This window comes from Phaethon lepturus, unplaced genomic scaffold (genome assembly GCF_000687285.1).
Source record: "Phaethon lepturus isolate BGI_N335 unplaced genomic scaffold, ASM68728v1 scaffold2912, whole genome shotgun sequence".
In the NCBI taxonomy this organism is placed as follows: Eukaryota; Metazoa; Chordata; class Aves; order Phaethontiformes; family Phaethontidae; genus Phaethon; species Phaethon lepturus.
In genome coordinates, this window is record NW_010525345.1 from 3108 (window position 1) to 25426 (window position 22319).

General features: G+C 38.1%; 1 protein-coding gene across 1 annotated transcript in view; it reads right to left on the reverse strand.

Moving 5' to 3' along the window:
* Nucleotides 1-845: 845 nt before the first annotated feature.
* Nucleotides 846-22319, reverse strand: part of LTBP1 (latent transforming growth factor beta binding protein 1) — a gene marked incomplete at its 3' end in the record, with an annotated part of 83003 nt that continues 61529 nt past the window's right edge. The window contains exons 8-17 of the mRNA XM_010282705.1: nt 19971-20204; nt 17986-18008; nt 16907-17009; nt 16240-16338; nt 14091-14216; nt 12747-12872; nt 11933-12055; nt 8411-8530; nt 3025-3147; nt 846-968 (exon numbers count right to left, since the gene is read on the reverse strand). Coding sequence (XP_010281007.1) covers nt 846-968; nt 3025-3147; nt 8411-8530; nt 11933-12055; nt 12747-12872; nt 14091-14216; nt 16240-16338; nt 16907-17009; nt 17986-18008; nt 19971-20204 — 1200 coding nt within the window. The remainder of the gene's footprint in view (nt 969-3024; nt 3148-8410; nt 8531-11932; nt 12056-12746; nt 12873-14090; nt 14217-16239; nt 16339-16906; nt 17010-17985; nt 18009-19970; nt 20205-22319) is intronic.

Genomic DNA, 22319 nt, shown 5'->3' on the forward strand with positions numbered 1-22319 from the left:
AGAGTTTTTTCCCTGCCATAAGGAAGCAACTGAGGTACAATATTTTCTGGAGCTCACTAGTAAGTGATCTCGCATCCTCAAGGTCACCATGAGCAGTGCACCAGATGTACCATATCAGGTGGTATAGGCAACAATGGAGAAGAGAAAGCAGCTTTGAAATAATTCATTAGAAAAAAACTGTTTGCCAATTGCTGGATAATTAAATCGTTCTACTTGAAAGGTAACAGAATGTTCCTGTTTTCTGTAACACAGTGTTTCTCCCTACATTTACTGTACATCTTTCACCTCTTATTTTTGTTTTTATAAGCTCAGTATGTAGACTGCCTTCTGAGACAGTGAAAGCTGTGAGCTCCAGCAGATCCCTCTGGAGCTCATCTTATACTACATATTTTCTCCTGCCAGTGCACATGTGGGATTGTGGTGGCTGGCTACAGGCTCCCAAAACAAGCTGGAGAAAAAGTTTTAACTTAGCAGGCCCCCATGTGAACAGTGTACGCTGGCAGAAGCTTTTGTAATACAGAACCTCTGTGTCAGAATTTGTGCAACAAGGTTTGGAAAGGCTTAATTGCTTTTGGTAACAATGTCAACTGCTCTTCCAATCGTACTGTTGGAAACATATGTGTTGATTTCTTTATGTGGAAAGATGAGAGGGAATATTTCTAAGAATCCATTAAATATGTGGCTGTGTAGGTGGGGACTATTGAATGGTTGACAGTAAAGTATTGAGCAAGAAAGAGGAGCAACATACCCTTCTGCCCCATTCTCAAAAGAGTTCAGGCCTATAACTGAGATACTCAAGATCTTATTGAAAAAAATGAATCAGTAGCTTAAGACCACAAGCTTACCTTCACACTGATCTCCAGTAGATGATAATGTGTAGCCTTGGTTACAAATACATCTGAAAGATCCTTCTGTGTTCCTGCAGCGTCCATTCGTACAGAGCGATCGGTGCTGGCATTCGTCTATATCTGTAGCAGAAGAGACAGTGAAAACATAACACACCTGAAAATACCAATTACTAATCAACTGGTGCACTAACCAATTCTGAACAAAACAAAGCAGAGTGTCAATATCCAGTACTGCTTCTCTTGGTCTTAATTTATTAATAAATGCAAACAGTCAATATAATGCCTAAAAATACATGAAATTGCAGATCGGATGTTTTCCTTGAGGTGACTGCATCCAGCATTCTCTGCTGTAGTGTCAATATATCCCTCAATGCACAAACAGGTACACACAGACACACAAATACACACACATGCTGCTTGAGAGCTGCTTTTGTTTCTTTTATATCTGGCAAAGGTAACAAGCCAGCAGCTCCAGTGAGTCAGCAAAACCCACAAAATACTTTCCAGCAGGATCACCACCTTTTAACAGGGTGTGGTTTTCAGATGCACACTGAGAGGCTGTTCCCCTATTAAGTTGTACCTTAAGGCTCCTTTAAATACTTGCCTTGTAACAGTATTAATCCTCTAAGTATGGGGAAATGTCTCTTTGCTTCCATAACCACTTGCTAGTCCCTCAGCGCTTCAGTTCTCATAAACTGGGGTCAGCCTGGGTTAACAGTGAACTTGAACATCAAACTTAAATTTTCCTATGAAAAGCTCAAAATATTGTAAGGGAGTGGCACTTTGAATTCAGAACATAGCACATGTCTTGTATGAGCTAGGGAACCTGTTCTCCCTCCCTTATTTATAAAATACTTGTTAAGGAACAGTAATTAAATTGATATGGTAGGTTCTGAGTCACTTCTAGGATTTAGGCAGGGCTGAATCTTTCTGAAAACATACTCAAAGCAGCAGAAAGTTACTCAATGAGGTTTTTCAGGTCTGTGTTATGGCTATGTAGTCCTGACCTCTTGAGTAATGTTCCCTTGCGATTGCAGAAGTCTTGAATTTAAGGATCACTGAAATCTGTGGGGCTGCATGAAGCATCTGGGCATGTGTACAGGTCTTCACTTTAGAAGGGTGCACTTTAAGAAGAACAGTCTGTACATGCCAGCTCAGCTTGGCAAGGGCCCTTTTCCATGAAAGGCTCAGAGGAAGCAGTCAAATTTTGTCTACATACTTTCCCCAAGACCAGTCTGCTGTGCGTCCTGGACAGCACATTTAACTCACTCAAGACACTTAACTTACACTGATGTTTTGTTTCAAACTTCCTGACAAATTTACACGAATGATCATTTAGTTTTACTGTATTATTTTTAGCACTCAGAAGTCTGAAAGCGTTTGGTGCTATATACAGACACTTAGCAAAGGGTAGGGGGAAGGGAAAAGAAAAAACAACATCTGACAAGAAATGTTCAGGTTTCTGCATGCTTCCACAGCTTGGAGACATTCTTGCAGATTTTCACCTTTGGGGAGAGGTTTGAAGAAGCCTCCTCTCCCTTAGGATAGGGATATTCATACCTCCTGTACACACTCTAGGTTCTCCCTCAGACTACTCTGCTCTGACTTCAGACCTAATTTTGTTCCACTGGAGCAGTCCTGGTGGGAATTTTAGATGTGGAAGAAATTTTGAACCCGACACTCTGGAGGTACAGGTACTGTTCTTAGAAATATGACACCAAACTCTCTCGCTACTAAATGTACTACTTGAAATGCAGTAACACCAATGCATCAGCTCAGTGTTAACTGACACTGCCGGGCTCCAACAGGGTGCAGCCTGGGTTTTTTGATTCCACTCACCCACGTGAAAGAAAAAAGGTAGAAAGAAAAGCAATTAAGGCAGTGAAAGCCACTGTCCCCAAACCTTCAAAATGACAAATACCAAGGATTTTGCAGAAATTTAAATTTAGCAATATAAATATTGTTACACATCCTTGATTGGCTTTATAACAAATGTCAAAATCTACAATGTGACCATGGAAGCCATAAAATGGAAATACATATTCTTACATTTTTGGTTATTTAGCCTCAGTGTCGCACATTTATTGCTCCTGCATTTAAAGGCAAAGTATTAAATGAAAAATATTATCTAAAAGGTAAGTGCAACCTTATGAATTTTAATCATACTCTTTCCTACCTTCACACTGATCCTCTGATGCAGACAGTTTGAAACCTTGGCCACAAATACATCTGAAAGACCCCTCCATATTTTCACAATGTCCATTTGTGCAGAGATTGCCATACTGACATTCATCTATATCTGTGAATACAAAGAAACTCATTTCAGTTGAGCTTGGGAAATTATTCAAACTCTGCCATAAGCATGGTTAGATTCAGTTTTCCTGTAGATTTTGACCTTGACAATTCTGCAGCAATTCTGATTTTAAAAAAGGATTTGGACTTGAGCTGGCTTGTACTCAAAACACTCAACTATACTCAGAGCCCACATGACTAAAACAATCCTTTCATCCCAGCACTCAAGATCTGCAGTTTAAGGCTAACAAAGCTTTTTCTTCCTTTTCTTTTTCTAGATAGTGGTTGCAGTATGAACTAAATGCGTCCACATCATCCTTACCCAAACAAGATTATTTTGCCCATAATTTTCCCACAGTAGCTTAAACCAGTGCAACTTCAGTACAAAGAAGAGGTCAGTAAGTGCTGGCACATTCATTCTTGCATTACACAAATTCACTCCTAGGGTATGTACCTGTGACAAAAGCACTAGCAGCTGCCCATACCTTGTAACCATTATCACCAATCCTCCTGCTATTGCAAGGAACAGTCCAGAACAGCAGACACAGCTCATGCTGGCAAGTCTGTGTTAGAAGTTGTTCTCTCTGAAATCATTTTTAAAACACGTTCCCTGGTCAGAATCCCAAAACCTGCTGCCTCTGCTTGTTTACCTGGAGCTTACCTATGGGTGCGAGGGAACAAGCAGGTTCTCTCAGAAGCTAGGAAAGACCTCAACCACATTTTCTGCTGTTGAGTTTTTGCTGTTTTTTAAAGCTAGGTCAATTAACGTACAGGATTTAGAGGCGTTCTCCAGTGCATAACCAAAGACTATAGAAAACACATGTACTTGTGAGACCTTCATAGATGACATTTTACAAATGGACTTAAAGGAGGTAGGTTCTAAAGGACTTGACTGACACCTGAGGAATTTCAAGGGGATTTCTGCACTTCATGCAGGTCCCTTTGTAAGGCTACTTTATATGGGCAACACGGTACTCCATTTAACTATGCCTTTATAACAGAAGTTTTAGAAGCAACATCTCTCTTCTGGCTCACACACCATCCTTTATTTACAGGAGGACTTGAAAGAAACATTTTTAAAATAAACTATCCCATAGACACCTACTTTCATCATTCTCTGAATGAAGGGTATTAACTAGATGGGCCACTCTTATTAGCCAACATAAAAATTGCTATGTTACTACTTAAGAATAATTTTTAAGAATTCCTTCTGAATGCAATTTGTATAAATCAACAAAAAACTCCAGACATATAAATAAATAACATCTTTCATTATAAACCCAGCCAGAATTAATTCAGTATTCTAAAATAATCAACATTGTCTTCTCCTAGGAGTGGTTTTTCCTTAAAAAAATAAAAGGTTAATTTTCAAATTTTATTTGTTTATTTTCAGGATGTAGTTAACAGCAAGCAGCTGTCCCTGTTTGTACGGAAAAAACTGTATTTCTTAACTTCACTGATGCAGAAAAAGAATTACACCTTACTTGCTTTTATGTGCCCGAAATCATATTACTCACAATTACCCTGTCTTTTGCCGCCACAAAGCACACAAAATCTGTCAACATAAGAGTAAAACTAATGATTATTTGAGGCACTTGAGCTATTTAGGCAGCTGTAGCACAGGGAGAGCTGGAAAAAGATTAGAGATCTTTAAATCATCATCATAGCTCTTATTACTTATTGTGAATATCTACAGTAATTATTTTCCTCATATGTATTTATCATTCTCGGCTCTTTACAAGCTCCTGTACAATTTGCCTTTGACAAAGCCCATCTCCCCCCAGACACAAACAAAATCACCATTATTATCCATGTTTCAAATGACCCATGATTCTTGTTTCCCCACGTGAGCCTCTAACTCTGTAGGTAAGATGCCCTGTTGCAGCCTGGCCACGAACATGAAGCGGAATCCTCCCAAGAGATGACAGCACAGGTCCACAGGTGCTCTGCTACGGCAGTTCAGTAGGTGATACTACTTACACTCCTCTGCAAGGCTAATTTCTCAGATCCCATTGCAAAATGTGCTTGCTCAACAAAACACAACCTTTGCTCTGCATACATTGAATGTATGTGATCAGTGCTCAAATTAAAGAATTTCTTAAAACACAGAGAACCTAATTCAGCAGTCAGGCACGTGAATTTCCAACTGAATAACAAATGTGCTTCTTAAAGATTCATTTTCATCTACTTATCTCCAAGCTACTTGAAAACAAAGCTTGCAATATTATTTCTGATATTTGGATGGGACTTGAAGATCCAGAGACTTTCCAATAAAGCCAGCAGGGAAGCCAGGAACAGAACCTAAATCTTCTGAGATCAAGTCCAGAGCTGTAACTGATTCTATTGAAGCTCCCTACAGTAGGGCTAGAGGTATATGCATCAGCTCTGCTGACCGCTATATTACTTTTGAAATCTTCTGATGTGGTCCCTAATGCTGTACAAGCTGAATATTGTTAGTTAACATAGCCGCAAAATCTACCACAGTGATAACCATGAGGATGCAGTGGTCTAGAAAGTTTTGTCACAGAATCATTAAGGTTGGAAAAGACCTTTACGATCATCAAGTCCGATCATCAATCCAACACCACCATGCCCACTAAATCATGTCCCAAAATGCCATGTCCACATGTCTTTTGAACACGTCCAGTGATGGTGACTCCACCACCTCCCTGGGCAGCCTGTTCCAATGTTTGACCACTCTCTCAGTAAAGAAAGTTTTCCTGGTATCTAGTCTAAACCTCCCTAATTGTCAACCCAATTTTTTTCATTTATTCATCAATACACAGAAGTTTGCTCTAGATTCACGGACTACTTTATTGTCATCATATATCATGATATATCACTTTATTTGAATGTGCAAACGTGGAGACAGAAAGAGGAAAAAACCTGTGACTGCAAGTAAAGTTCAAAAAAATTATTTCAAATATCCCTGTACAACACAAATGCACTGAGGGATCTGGGACAGTAGCAATTTCAAGACAATGAGGTGGCAGGGTGTGCAAGTGCCATTTTTAATTTCTTCCAATATGCATCTCACACTGGATATTGCCACCTAACTTGCAGTTAAATTTTTCTACATAAGTCTAAAGTGAGCCAATTGACTTGCCTTTATTAGACAAAAGTAGCTATGTTCCTGGCTTTAGATCCTGGAATAATACCGTATAGCTAGCGTCAAAGAACTGTAGAATTGTTACAGTAAACTTTCTAGGGCATCAAGTACAGGCAGAGGAACGAGCCGAGGTAAAAAAAAAATTACTGAAAACAGAGCTGGGGAAAACCAGCAGATCTGCAACTGACCTAGACTAACAGCAGAAACAAATTAATTCATGGAACAATGGACTTAAATACCCTTCATAGATAACTTGGGAAATATTTTCCGCTTCCAGTGTATTTAAATTGTACTGTTTTGTAAAGCTACAGATTTAAGACAAACTCTGTCTGCATTACGTTTTCTAAAATGTGTATGGCTCATTTCCAACATGATGTAAGTCTAGGATAAACAGAAAATGAAGACTGATCACATCACTAATGATGTGAGAGAGATGTCCAGGCTTAGAACATTTCATAAAACAAAGGAAAAAGGGAAACTACATGCAGTAATGCAAGGGAAAAAAAGTATCAGCAACTTGGAAGCAAGACTTATCCCTTACATGACTTAGTTTTGTTTGTAAATCTGAGTAGAGCAGTGGCTTCTTTTCTCTCATTCTACTCCTACTAACCTGGTTAGCAAGAATGAAACAAGTGAAGGTTATGCCATGGCATTTTCACCCAGGCTATTTTCATAAATAGGTTGAGAAATCAGACTTAATGTTGTGAAAGAACGCAAAATTAAATCAATTTTACATTTTCCAAATGAGGAATTAAATAAGAGGAAACCTTTCTTAACAGAGTGCATGTGCCACATTCTTTGCAAAGGTAGCAGGAATCCAGGCAGATGGGAAGGAGCAAAACAAAGATGAGCATGAACATGTGCTAAGTGAACCATAACAGTTTTCTGTAAACATGTTATAACTCTGCTAAAATCCATGAAATTACCCGAGAAGCACATTCCTCCACGATAAGTCAAATGACAAGTCATAATGTGGCCACAACAATGCTGATAAATTGTAACAGGCAGATGTTCAGACAAATAATTTGCTACAATATGCCTTCATTAGAAAACAGAGTGGTTGAAAAAGGTATCGTCTGTACAGCAAAAGCAGTGGTGAGGCTCTGACAGCTACACCATCCATTTTTCAGGTGCTTCACTGCAACCTGGCTCCACATCAAAAGCCCATTTGCGGCTGGAGCGCAGTAGATGCTCACCTTCCACTGCTATTTCAACTAAAACAATGCTCTTGGACTTCATGAACTGAACCAAATCACAGCAGCTGGGAGCGATTAGGAAATAAGCCCTGGAAGCACACTGCCAATCTGTCCTAGAACAATAATGCAAACACCTCCTGTGCAGGTTTTTATACACCTATGTTTAGGTGTATAAAAAGCAACACGGTTACTCCAACCATCAGAAATTATAGGGCATGTGTTGGACAGGAGGATTCACAACAGACAGCAGATCCTTTACAACTGACGTCAAATTTAAGTTTTCAGTAGTGCCCCAGGAAGTGGCACTCACAACTGCAAAAGATTATTTCTTTTTGCACAATGGATTCATTTGCACTTTTTTACCTACATCTCAAATAGCCAAAACTGATTTGGAAAAAAAATAAATCTGACATTTAAAAACAAATCAACAAAATTATAATGTAAGAAATCTGTCCTAAAAACCTAACCTAAAGTGAGACAAGCTGTTTTAAGATGTGTTGAGTGCTTTGCTGGAAGTACAGATAATTAAGAAGATTTATTAATGCTTTGTGAGCAAACTCCCATAGCCTATTGAAAAGCCTGCCAGTCACACTGATGTGTTAGCACACTCGTGTTTTTTCCATTTGTTAGTACCTCCAAACAATGGCTTACTAGCATTTCACTGATAACACATGACCTTCAGTTCCATATTTTCCATTTCAAGAATTTTGTTTTGCAGTTACAATTGTATTGTTTGCAGCCTAGATTCAATGTTCATTTATCTACAGTAAAACACGATTTCCTCATATATACTGTGTTTGAGAACACAAAGTCATTAAAAAAAAATCTCATCTTTTCAATTATTATTGAATGAAATGGGGAGCCAGGGCACAGTGCTGTCATCAGGCTGTAACATTGATGACGTAGGAAATAAGGCATCTCGGAACAAGAACTATAACCGCAGATACAAAGAGTACCGAACATACCATGGCAGTGTCCATTCCAGCCTCTGAATCCCAGTCTGCAAGGAATGCACTGGTAAGAACCAGGAGCATTAATGCATTGTGCATCTGGACAAGTAGTTGGAGTCAGGCATTCATCAATGTCTTTAATAGGGAAGATAAAAGGAAATACCGGTCAAAGCTGTAGCAAAAGATGGAACAGTAAACTAATCTGGTTATTCTGACTGTGCTCATGTTATACTAAAAGATTTAAAGATTTGCATACTTTATCTGTTAGAGACCCAGGAAGGTACAAGTTCTCACTTGTACCAGCAAATGGACGTCTCTGAGAAATAAATTAGATCATAGTACACGCAACGGAATCTGAATTTTCTGTTAATGCTGCGAATCTTTGGTAGGCCCTCCATAACATACAGCAGATCAGATTTCTGGCTTAGATATGTAAGAATAATTTTGCTTACATCACCCCTTTACCATATTGAAGTATCCTGAGGTTCTTCCTATATTCAGTCTCAAGAGACTTTGGAAGTGCATTGCAGCAACAATAAAACTGTAACTCTGGCTTCCGAAGGCAAAGAGGAATTTGGTATTCTCCAGTGTTCTAGAGTTATGCAGCATGTAAATATTATGTGGACTATAAATTTAATTATGTGATGGTAATCAAAGGTGTTTACAGGGAGTAGGGAGTTCATTATGTCTGAAAGAAGACACAAGTAACACACACATCACTGAGGCTGGCAATGTTTAAGGTGATAGAGGGACTTGTTGCATTAGGAGAGGTCCTAATTTACCCATGACAAAACAAGAAATAGATCTTGAAAAACTCATGGATCTCATGTCCAGGCTCTAAGTATCTACCAAGAACTTCTTATCCTGCACCAGAGAAACCCACAATACATGCAATATATGCAATCTAAAAGAGACTGCATACAAAAATGACATTCAAAGACAAGTTGCTGTCAAGTGACCAGTGATGAGAAGATGCTGGAATTAAAATTGTGTGGGCAGCCTCATTCCAGTCTGCTCCCATACTTGAGTATCTTTTTATAATATGGTCTTTAATTACACAGTAATTATAACATTTCCTAACAAACACTTGTTTCATGCAGTGCACAGAACTAATGAAATCAAATTCACCACTAAATCCAGCTTCCTAAGCTCCGGTCCCTTCCCTACCCCAGGCATACTGGTTGTGTCTTCTGCAGTTAAGGACTGCTACTCCAGCACAGATAGCAGGGAGGCAATTTACTCCTCGTTTTGGGACCAAGCTCACAGAAGAAATGTAGCCTCCAACACTTGAAATTTAACTGGACAATGCTCCAATCTTCGAGAATTGAACAACCCAGCTCCAAACAACACACTGGATGTGGGCAAATCACAATTTTTCATAGAATCATGATTGTCCAGCTGAGAATACTCTCTCATAAAAACAGCAACAGGCCTCTTCTACTGCTACGATGCAGACCTGCAAGTGTTTCTCAGTGAAACTGCTGTGAGATTTTTTATTTAATTAACGAAAAAATCCACGTCTCCTGAAACCTGTTCTCAGAACGGCCTGGACTGTATCTGCCCTCAAAACACACAACATGAATGACGTATTTGCTACAGAAATTTTCAGTCAAAATAAAGTCTAAACGCTGCAAAGCTTAAAGAAATCACAGGAAGATTTTATAGGAATACTTAATCGTATGCAATGATGTTCAGCTATGCCTATAACACTGTTCTACATAAACAACAGACTCTACAACAATGTATGTGCACTCCTTATGTTTCCCAGGCTAGGCCCACAACAGAGTTTGCGTGAATATAGCTTGAAGGCAGAATGAAGATGGGAGTGAGGAAGTGTAAGTGAACTGTGTGTATTGTGTGCAGCTTGGAGTATTCTTGACTTCATTTTTGAAGTGTGGAGGAGGTGGAACGGAGTTATTTGTGGAATCTGGAATCTGTCAGTAGGGTGACTATAACGTGTAGGTGTAATGACATGGTGAAATGATTCCCTGAATGTGTCATTTCCTCAGGTTGATGGATTTAGTGTAGGAGGGTTTTTCCCTTAAGCAACCTTAAAAAACTTTCAACAGAGAATTTGGTTTCAGAAAATACATGTTAAGTTAAATGATAGAGGACTACCACCACACTACTTAAAATACAAGCTAATAAGAAATTTGATGCACTGTGATATTCTGCTTTCTACCCTATTCACAGATAGGCTACACAGATTCCCTACTGACAGAAAAGATTTGGAAAAAATAGTTGTAAGAGTGGAGCATGTGAAACATTTATTTAAATAAAAAAATACAATTGTCTGAATAGAAAGAGGAATCTTTTAGCAATGCTCAGAGCAGCAAATATATCCACAGCAGCTTTGAGTTGCTTATTTGATAGGCAATCTAACATGTTAGCAATTTTATTCTAAGTAACTTAGACTAAAGCATGAAAAAAAACTATGTTTAAAATGGATTTGCTGTTTGTAGCTTTCAGTTCACAATTCAAGTTGAGAATGAAAAACGAAAAGAGAACAGCAAAAAAGGCAAAAATATTACAATGAAAAATAATGTGCAGTTTTAAAGGTCAGATGTTCTACGATCTCCTGCAACATCAAATACCTGCTAGATACATACTTCTAAATTAAAAAAAGGTCAACTTATCATTTGCTACCTGTTATAATATAGGAAAAATTATAGTGTTGGGTTTTTTTTTTTGAAACAGAAACTTGGTAAAGGACATGAACAATGAAGTTAAGAGATTCCATGGCAATAGCTGTTAAAATAGCTGTCCCAAGATGGTTGTGTCCATAGTGGGGGAACTCCTTTGCAGTCTCTTAAACCTAAATAATAGGAATTGAACTGCGGTTCCAGACATCAAATAACTGAAAAGATTGGAGAGTACTCAAAAAGGTTTCCTGTTTAAGACTGCACCCCTTGAGAATTCTCCCTTTGCAGCTCAAGCTGCAGTGCTAAGCCTCCCTTGAATAGCAGGCAAGGGTAATCATTCCAAACAGTGGTAATATTTGGCATTGGTTTTGTGATATGAATAAATGGTACTTCATGTCATCATCCAGGACATACTGTAGATAAAACAAGCAGTGTCCTTTTGAACATTTTGCCATTTTCAGCTGGTGTACAGGGGGAATTAAAATGATCTGAAGGCAAATTAAATGATGGAAGTAGCTGTGAGAGAAATCCAGAAGGAAGATTAAGCTAGAGAAATTACCCATGGAAATAAGCACAGAGTGGGATGGGGAAAGGGAACTCTGAACACAAATAGATATAAAACCACTGCCAAGACATTACACCTGAAATCAAATAGCAAAAGGAGATTGAAAGGAATTAAAAGAAATATACCAGGTAGAAAAATATTAATGAAAAAACATATTGTATTTTAGTATTTCCATCTAATGGCCAGATTTCTTCAAAATAAAGAAATAGATGTAGAGTTTTCTGTTGAGATCAGAAACAACAGTCAGTGCAAACAAATGGCTCCTCCTATTGCAGTTGTTTGGCCTGGCAACTGTTACTGTATTACTGCTGGTGAAGAGTCCAATCCTACCTTCACATTCACCTCTCCTGTTCATTTGGTATCCACTATCACAATATTCACATCTGTATGAGCCAACAGTATTTATACAAAAGCCTTCCCCGCAAGTATGAGGTCGTGAACATTCATCAAAATCTGCAGATAAAAAAGAGAAGTTAAGCAAAACTTTGCTTCACCATGAAATTACTGAATGCTTGCATCTCCCCTAAACTCTGCTTTAATTAGACATAGGATTGGATTTTCAAGCTGTTTGCAAGTCACAGCTCTACAGCCGTTCTTACTGAGCAGTTCCATCTTTACCTCACTGCTTGTAACTACAGAGAGAATGAGATCTAGAAAGAGCCAGGCTGTAGGAAGAACGTCTGTGAGCAGCCCTGTGGTTGCAAACACAATGTGCGTCACTGCGTGTACATTGTGCCCAAGGCAGCACTAACCTGAGGAATATCACAGCCAGTTCAGGCTGTTTGTATTGCTCTGCAATGTCCATGGCTGTTTATGATTTGTTATGGCTGCTAGTGACTGAAAGAGTTTTGAATATTTGTATTTGCCACCACAGCAGGTGTTTTTACTAAATGGTAATTTTCTTAAACAAGCATGATACTAAATTCTTGTCTTTCAACAAAGAAAATTTTTGAAAAGTAGTATGAGCCACTCAAATTTATTTTCCTCACCACAATACCTGGTGAGAGACAGTTAAAAACACTTCCAGACATCAGTCTGGTACCAATGACATTGAGGAAAAAAGCCGAGAAGGGTACTTATAGGAGTTTTAGAAAAGCTTCTTGATTAATTTTTCCCCCTTTCTATACAGGGGACAACTAATTACCAACGCAGTCGGTTCCATCTTCACTGGCCATGAATCCAGCTTGGCAAATACACAGGAAACTTCCTTCTGTATTTTCACAGCGTCCAAGGGAACAGAGATGGGGTGCCTGATTACACTCATTAATATCTATAAAAGAAATAAAACCATAAGACTACAGAACAACGTATTTAGTTGTGATTCTTTTCGTGCATTCTATGCCACGCTTTTGAAAAGAGTGATCTTACAATTATTTTAACTATTTAAAAAAGTGTATATTTTCCTCTCCCTCAGAGCTGCAAATAAGATGCATTACATAGTTTTGACTGGAAAAAAATGCTCTTAGACTATAAGAATATTGCATTGGCCTGAAAAATGCAACATGATTACTATTCAAATCACTACACTGAGCACAAGCTGAGCACAAGCTGCAAGCATGCAACATTAAGACAATTTGGATGAAATAGAAAGATTTTAAGTTGCCATTTGCTGCGTACGTCTGTAAATTATTTTTTAATGCTGTAGTTGCACCTGATAGCATGCATATCAGTGTGAAGTTACTGAACTTTTGGTAGCGTGAAAAGTTGATAGTATACAATCTGGCAACATGATGTAATAGACTCTTTCTGATCCAAGTTACAGAGGAACCAGCACACTCTGAAAGAAAGATACCGATACAGCTGCTTCCAAATCTGAAACAGCTCATGTAGAGCCAGTCTGGACTCTGCCTCATGTTCATCAGAGCCCCCTCTGTTCCAGAACTTACTAGTACCTTTGAAGGGGATGAAGACCTCACTCTGCAGGTCTCCTAAGGTGCTTTTGGCATGTTTATGATATACTTTATATTTTCAGCAGAAGGTTGAAAGGAAAGACCTAACAAAATGGTTGGATTTAGTCCAGCTGCAGAGCTGGTAACTGGGCAAATCATTCTGAGAAAGAGGCACCAAGGTGGCCATTCTTCTTCCAAACAGAATTGTATTTCTTCCTAGCAGTCTGATGATTTTAGATACCTGATATAAAGCTGAGAAGAAATGGTCTGTCTAATCACCTTTTCTCTCATCTCACAATGGGAAAGGCTTTCACTCAATTTAAATTCATGTTCAGTTCTGAGTGGCTGAAAGGCTACATCAGAGACTAGCTGGGAAATTTTATTTGACATACAAAAACTAGTTTGTTTCTGTGTAGTTTGAAAGCACTCAGCAGAGGAAGCAACTCTTGACTGCTCTGTGACAAAAACTAGTTTCTGTGTAGTTTGGAAGCATTCAGCAGAGGAAGCAACTCTTGACTGCTCTGTAGCATAGTTCCCCTGACCAGACTCTACATTTCATAGCATGGTTATTTCAGATATTTGAAAGCGTCCATTCATACCAGAGCACTTTGTCTGCTGATCGTTAAGTTTGTACCCCTCGTAGCAGATGCAAGTGTATCCCACAGGCAAATTAACACAGTGTCCTGCTCCACAGATATCAGGATTAACCGTACATTCGTTGATTTCTAAGCAAACAAAAAAAAGTTTAGTGTTAAATTCTCCCACGCAGTTCAGTAAGTGCACAATATTCTGTAATCCAGGTAGAAAGATCAGGCCTGAAAACAACTGTAAATCAAGTTTGTAAGTCCTGAGTTACTGTAATGAATACTTTATCTGGAAGAATCTAGAAACCATCTAGGCTTTTTCTAGTGACATATTCTCATGTCCCATCCAAGATCCATAAATGGGTACATAAAAAATAAAGTAAAATGAAGATAATACAAAATAAAAATTTACACAATTTCACCTTTGCAGCAAAGGTTAATAAAATAATTTTTTTTTCTCATTATTTTTATAGAATACTCCAAGTCTATAAATGGCTTACAATGTATTTTGTAAGATAAGGAGATGAAGATACAGGGAGAGCATTGGATGCTAAACCCCTACAGTAATTTTAGAAATTCTCAAAGTATATATATTACTGCAAAAAATACTAATGACTGTGTTCAGCTGCAATTTAAACTAAGGTTGTACAGCAGCATGAAAGCATAATTCCTGAAAAAGGAGTTATCATCTGTAAAGAAGAATTTATCCAGACTATTTAGAAATAGGTTGCATTTAAACTTAACCAAATCTTAAAGTACAGAATTAAGGCACTCAAAAACGTCTCAACTCTAACCGCATTCAGGTTTTTTTAATCCAATTTAGGATTTTGTCCTTCAAATCTGAGTTCATTTGTACTTTACTATGTCTTAAATATCTGAACAGCACTTGGAACTGTATCTGAACAGATTGATTTATTTGTCTACAGCACACAGCAATTTCTAGTTCCACTCCTTTTCCTGGGGAAAGAAAAAACAGCAGAACATGGAAAACTACCACTTTTTTCTAACTGATGTGAGTTCTCAGCAGGGTAACTTCCTCTCCCTGTAAGGAAGCAGGGAGCTGTCTGGCAGAAGGGGCACAGTCACAGCAGAGCTGACTTTCAAATTCTGGTTTGACAATCACCATTAGTAGAGCTTTCATATGGGACTGACAAACTGTAATTATAGGTAATTGAAGGAGGCAGCTGAATGCTTAGAGAAGACAGGATACTTTCTCTATCTCTGAAGATAGAATCATACTTCAAACAACTGGGTGATTTAGACCCTGTGCATGTTGCATGCAACTCAAAAATCCATTCCTGCATGCAGGAAAGCCATCCTTCAAGAGTTAAACTTTTATTAAAGCATGTGCAATTTCTTCCTCTAAATGCGAACTGGGAAACCTCTTGGTAGGCCTAGATATCTCTACCATATACAGCTTAAAGTATTTACCTGGATATTGCAATTACTTCAAAGCCTGTGTTAATTCTGAGAGACTAGCCAATGTGACATTGTAATGCTCTCATGTATACATACATATTACATTCACCTTTTTGTTTTCAAATTTACAGCAAGTGAAGTTTTCATGCATTTAGACACAGCCACCACTTAGACAAGTTTCAGCCATGATAGGAGCATTACTTGCATTTTCTGTTATTTTCACTTCTTGACACATGGATGTGGAAAAGACAACTTTTAATACATCAAAAAACGAAGAAGCACAAATGTCAAAGGAACATTTCAAAATGGATCTTACAGTAACTCATCTTCTTTTTGTAGAACATGCTGATCTACATCCCACGAAGTCTACATCCCTCAAAGAACATGATCACATGTACTTCATGAACACATATGCAGACTGTCTAAAGACCTGGCTTGTAGGCCGAGAAGTCTTCAGTTCTGGACTTCGGCTGCAGATCATGTAATCTGAGGTGGAATTATTAATTTTTCCTTCTATCATTTATTTGTGGGCACAAAAATGGCAGGTCCAGTCCTAGCTCTGTTGACAGTACCCTCACCACTGTGCTGTTCTGTACTTTCTGTCTCTCCCCAGAGTATTCCTTTGTGTTCTACAGCTACGTTCTCTTAGTTATTGTAATTCAGAAGTAGCATGGAACAAGTTATAGTGTCAGGAACTCACAGTCATTTCTTAATTTATTTTAGTTCTACAAAGGACGTACAGTACCTGTAACTTGAGTAGGTGCAATTACTTGACTTGCACTCGAAGTAGAGACTTCAGGAGCAACTTCAACAGGCAGAGGAGGAGATGTTTTCTCAATCACTACTGCGTGACATGGAATGGAAATCAATCACATCCAAAAAAAACCACTTAAAGCATTCACACATGATACTGAATGAGCCAGACTATGGAGCTTTTCATTAGTTTATTCTGATTAGATCTGGAGTAGAAAAAATGGTATAATTGGATTTTTCATCATTGCACTGCTTGTGAAAAAACTGACGTGCTAAAGAAAGCAAGCACAATAGTAAAACTTCTGTGGCAAAAGTTACATATGAATCTACACTGAGGCACCTAGGTAAAATTTCCTCTTGAGAAGGGTACAAGGCCTCAACTCCGCTGACATTAAAATTCGCATGTACGTAATCCAGGATATCAGTTTTGCCTAAGATATTTGTCTTTGCCTCCTAACAAGTCACCCAGAGAATGCCAAGCTCCCAATTGCTCTCACTTCAGCTTCCAGGATTATTTTTTTCTGTATTCTGGTCATGGAACAACTGCTTGTGAAGCTGCAATCGATTTTTCATTAACCTCTGTTACAATTGCTACCTTCCCATCCTTTGAAGAATTGTAAGCACTCTCTCGTACTAAAAGACAAGTCAAAACAAGTTACCTGGAAACTGTGGATGCAGGTTAATTGTAGAAATTCCAGGAGAAAGCTGAGGCTGCCCAGGCTCTAGATCAGGCTGCTTTTCTTGATCAAGGGAAGCTAATTCCTAAAAGAATGATTAAAAATTTAGATTCTGAAAACATACTCTTAATTCAGCTATCATAACAACCCACAACTCCTGGCTTGAGAAACTGCTAACATTCTCACAGGAGTGGCTTTTGATAGTAGATCATTAATTACCACCCATTTCAGTCTAAAAGAACGTGGAATACTATGTTTACACAATGGCATACAATTTAACATTGATTTTATTCGAAGCAGCCGTTTCATGGAGCTTCTACTTGCATCTTTGGGAATTCTCCCATTCTCTGGTCTTTCATTGCTTATGAATAGTATTTAATTGCAATTCAGCATCACATAAAAGTATACAATTGCGTATCTCTTAGTTTTTGACCAGTGTGAAAGGTTCTCTCTCAGCTACTGCACTGATTTGTATAAAAGTGTCAGATGTTGGTATGTCTTCGGGAAAATGAAGTACAGCTGCAGTTATTCCTAACAAATCCTATTATCTTCAGTACAGAAAACCTGGAACCTCCAGAATAAGGGACTTAACACATACACACTTGTTCTTCTCCACTCAGTACACAGCAACCCTAAAAAAACTAGGAAACTAACTTAGGCATTAATAAGCAGGTATCACAAATGCTTCTCAAAGTTTCATATTGTTCCTCTCAAATTCATTTTCTCTAGCTGTCAGTATGTGTGGCTCTCCTTCATACTGTCTGCATTTTTCAATATGCGCTTGAAAATAGAGGCTCCAGAACAACATGGAACAATATAGCACTGGACCCTCCAGCAGTGCCCTAAAGAGAAGTTAAAGCAATCTCTTTCCTGTACCTCACTACCTGCCTGTTGTTGTATCTAATAATAACATGAGCTCTTTTTGCCTCAGGGTTTGCACTGTAAGTCCACAGTGAGTTGCTTGTTCCTCATAAATCCATAATCCTTTTCAGAATTATCGTATCACATCTTGTACACCCGGTCGGCAGTCTAATTCCTAGATAAATCACATCATGTTTTACCTGATCAGGGGCTGCAGTTGCCACTAAAACCAGAAAGAAAAAAGAAAATTAATCAGTCTTCACATACCATTTACTTACACATTCTACTTAAAACTAGTAGTGGTTGTTGCCATCGCAGAAAAATTTCGGGCTCTAACCTCATTCCAAAATGATGCAAACTTGAAGTAATGTTCCTGAAGCAAGCGTAAAAACTAACCTGAAACCAGAATAACATTCTGCACACTGACCAATGCTTATAATTATTTACTCAGTATTCAGCTGCCTTATAGGTTTCTCAACTCTTTCCTCAGAGACAATCTGAAAAACTCACAGGTTAACAACTCACTGATTAAACTTTTTAAATTCCTTCCAAGGAATATCAACATCTGTAATTATTTTAAAGGTAATTTAATATCATAACAGTATATAACTAACCATTAACAAATTTGCAAGAAGTTACTGTAAAAAAAAAATCAAGTTTTGAAATTTGCCTTTTCTTTAAGCAAGCAACAGTAATTTGTTTTTTTTTCCCCCTTCCATAAAAGTTACTTTTTTCTGGGAAGGAGAGGTAGAAATTTCATATAATTTTTTATTTTCCATTGCAGTTTGCCTTTTTTGAATTTGTCTTTTACTGATGAAAATGTACATGCTTCTGTAAAAAAAGGTAAGAATATTTGCTTTTCACAACCAACATTTTCCACAGGATAGAATTTTTTTTTTTAAAAAGTCACTCTTCTTGCTCTAGTTTCCTCAGTATTAGCAGGGAGAATTAGATTATTAGAACTGGGAGAACTTGTAATAAAATCTAAAAAATTCCAAATGCAAGCATCCAAAAATGTAATATAAAATTCAAACATGTGGATGTGTCATTACTGACTTAGAGTAAGCATATTTTTAAAAGTTTTTAATTAAAAAACCCTCCTTTTTTCTCCAGATTCTCTGTGTTTTAAGACTTACTAAAACATAGCAATATTTCTAATTATTGAAGTAATATTTTAGCAAATGACACACCACTTTGTAAGACAGAAAAGCCCAGAGGTTTATGTAAGATTTTATAATTCATTACAGTCTGTAAGTATGATTTTGAATGGCTTATTTTTCTATCCCGATTCAGTTTAGCTCCGTTTTCTTTATAAAAGCAAAATTAGACCATTGATTTTAACTAGAAAATAACCCATGTCACACAGAATTTTGCAAAATCGGCTAACTGAAACCCTTTCTAATAATGGCCTGACATACAGATACATAACTGCTGGGAATAACCTACTGAGTACTCAATACCATGAGAGGGTTCTTCAGCAATGTATTGCTTCTTGTCTACAGTTAGTTCCTGCCAAGTTTGCTGGCACTGTATTTATAATAGTGCAGCTTTTTGCATTTCTTTGCTTCTGCATTTGTTTTAGACGCAGGAAAATTTTGGCTGCTACAAGTTCTTAGAAGAGCTTGCAGAAAACAAAGTCTGAGACAAACATCTTAGAGTCAACTAATTGATAATTAAACAGCCCAGCAGAGAGGGGCTGATCCAACATGGTCACGCCGAGGGAGTGCAGAGCTGCAGGGGTGACAGCAGACCACATGAAGAGGATGCATGCCCACATCAGGTGGTGCCAGTCTACAGGAGCTTATAGAAGGAAGATGATGAAAACCCCTTAGCTTCTGCCACCCCAAATACTAGTAAAACAAAGCCTGAGTCCAGTCCTTTGTTATAGGTTAGAGATTATAAATATCGTTATCAAATTCTTAAAACAAACATTTACTATTTCTTATCATAAAAACTGACAAGATTAAAGCAGTCTCTCTCCATGGTGTGCTCAGCACCTGGTAGGAGCTGTACATAAAACCTTAGAAGTGAATCATGTAACACAATGCACTCCACAGCACAGAACGCTCTGCTGTGGGACGTGGTGCCTCTCTGTCCTGTGCTATACACAGCTACTTCACAACGAAACATAGCGTTGAAGACACATGCACAGAAATATAGAAAGACTAAATTTTCCCACTCTCACCTTCTTGCACAGCCATCTCAGTCTCACTTTTCTGTGAGAAGGTCAGTGCCTCCACTGGCTCTTCCTTTGCTGGGAGAGGTGGAGGAGAAGTACCTTTAGCAACAGGTTGAGTAATCGGGGTCTTGCCAATGACAGGTGGCTGTACTCTAACTGCAGGGTGATGATATAGCTTGTTTCTGTGAGAGCCAGAAACCGTATAACCCATTCCACCAGGGCAGATTTCCTTAAAAGCAGCTAGATTTGGGATGGGAAAATATTCCTTTTAGGAGTCTAAAAGTGCAATATGTTGACATAGCGGAAAATATCATGACTACCGCTAATAAATTTAATCTCATATTGTATATACATTTTTACAAAAAAACTACTTAAAAACAAGCTATGCATTGCATGCTAATATGACTGAGCATTCTCCCAAAAGCATGTTCTGGCTGTTATTCCCAGGAGGTTTCCACTCCAGTTTACCATTTTTCTTCAGTTATGTTTAATCTATTATTATATCAAGATAATGTTTTGTACTAATCCTCTTCAAACAGTATATCCTTTCTGAGTACGCATTTGAATACACAAATTGTCACCATCATCTACACTGCATAAGGAATGAAGATCACTATTTCTATCATTCTCTTTTTGCAGAAACTAAAGGGAAAAAAGCTCACCACCCTGTACTAGAGGAGCAGAAGAATATCAACCAGTAACAACATTCATTCACAGGATCCCATTTGACTACATCAGAGGTCTCATACCAGTCCTGATCCAAATTCCACTGAATGGAATAAGTCTTTCCACTGTCCTCAGTGGGCTGGATAAAAACAAGATGGGGATCATAAAAAGTCAAATGACCACTGGAAGAGAGGGGAAATAATCTCTATATACAGAAAAAGGTAACGAAAGTCAGGCAGCAGCACCTGCCCTGATCTCTGCAGCTGCTCTACGTGAGCATCATGTTTTGCAGTCCTAGTGAAAGACTACAATGGAAAAGAAATACAGGTCAGTCTTCCTGCCCATCAAAGGCAATAGCTATGCTCCTGTTAGGGACAGAGGGACCTTCAGGAGTCTTGAAGGGGCATTCATTCACTGTCCTCATTGCTCTAGGTAAAGCTATGTTGGGATGAAACACCAAAGTTCTAGTCTCCCATGTGCCCAATGTGATTTCTTACAGCTTCTTAAGAGATATGTGGACTGGGGCATTGGTAAGTTCACAAATTCTGCTTTGAACACATCAGGATTTTTAAATTAATTGCCATGTAAAATAAAAACACAAAATACTAGCTATAGGTATTCTACAGATGAATTAATGAAATTATACATTAATCTGCAGTATGCATTAATTGCATACTGTGTTCTGATGGCATTCTAGTAACAGAAAAGACGAGGGGTCAAACTGATTAAATTGAGTGGATTCAGAGTGATGAAGTACTCTTTGTTGGGAAATGCTAATACCAAAACTTGCCAAAAAAACCACACAGCTGAGGGTGGGAATTCTGGTCAAAGGAGGAACACAGAGAAAATTGGATGCCTGTCCCTTCAGATGCATGCCCTGGATCTAGGAAATCTTGTTTCAGGTCATATTCTCTCAAATGCAGAACAGAAATGTGAGCCTCATTCTACCACAGCTCTGCTAAGTGCTCTCAACACCTGGGTATAAAAAGCTGGCATCTCTCAGTCTCTGTTTCAGAGCTAGTCTATGTTGTACTTTTAAAAGCTATCAGAGAGCGAGTTCATGACTTTTTAATTTGATGACTCTTAAATTAACATGGGATGCTGCAGTAAATACATTACCCCATTCTGGAGTATCCCACTTTCACACATTTTTCATAGAAAACTCTGACAGATTATGAATTTAACCTGTTATGGAAAGGAACATGTTTTTAAATCATGAAAGTTGTCATGAAATGGGAAAAGTGTTTCCCACACTGATCATTAGAATTTTTTACTCTCAGATTTTTTCTTTGAAGTCTTTTCATTAAGAAAACTCACTGAAATAACCAATTCCACATAATATTCAACGATGTATTTTTTATGACTAGAGAGCAGTCAATTTTGCAAAAAGATATATTCTCTGCTCCAGAGTACACACAACCGGGCATAAAGCTTCATGCAATATTCTCACAGATGTAAAGTATCTGCATTTAAATTGTGAGTCATCTGATGAGAATATATTTTTGCTACATTAAAAAGCCATAGAATTATTACTTATCTGAAAGTGAACTGGACTTTTAAAATCCTAATCAGTGATCTAGCAACTTAATGGTCACGCAGGAAACAATGGCTTTAAAAATCAATTGAAATGCTCAAAAATGTTGGTCACTTCCATTTCTGTAAGCCTGACTTCAAGGTAAGGATCTGCTG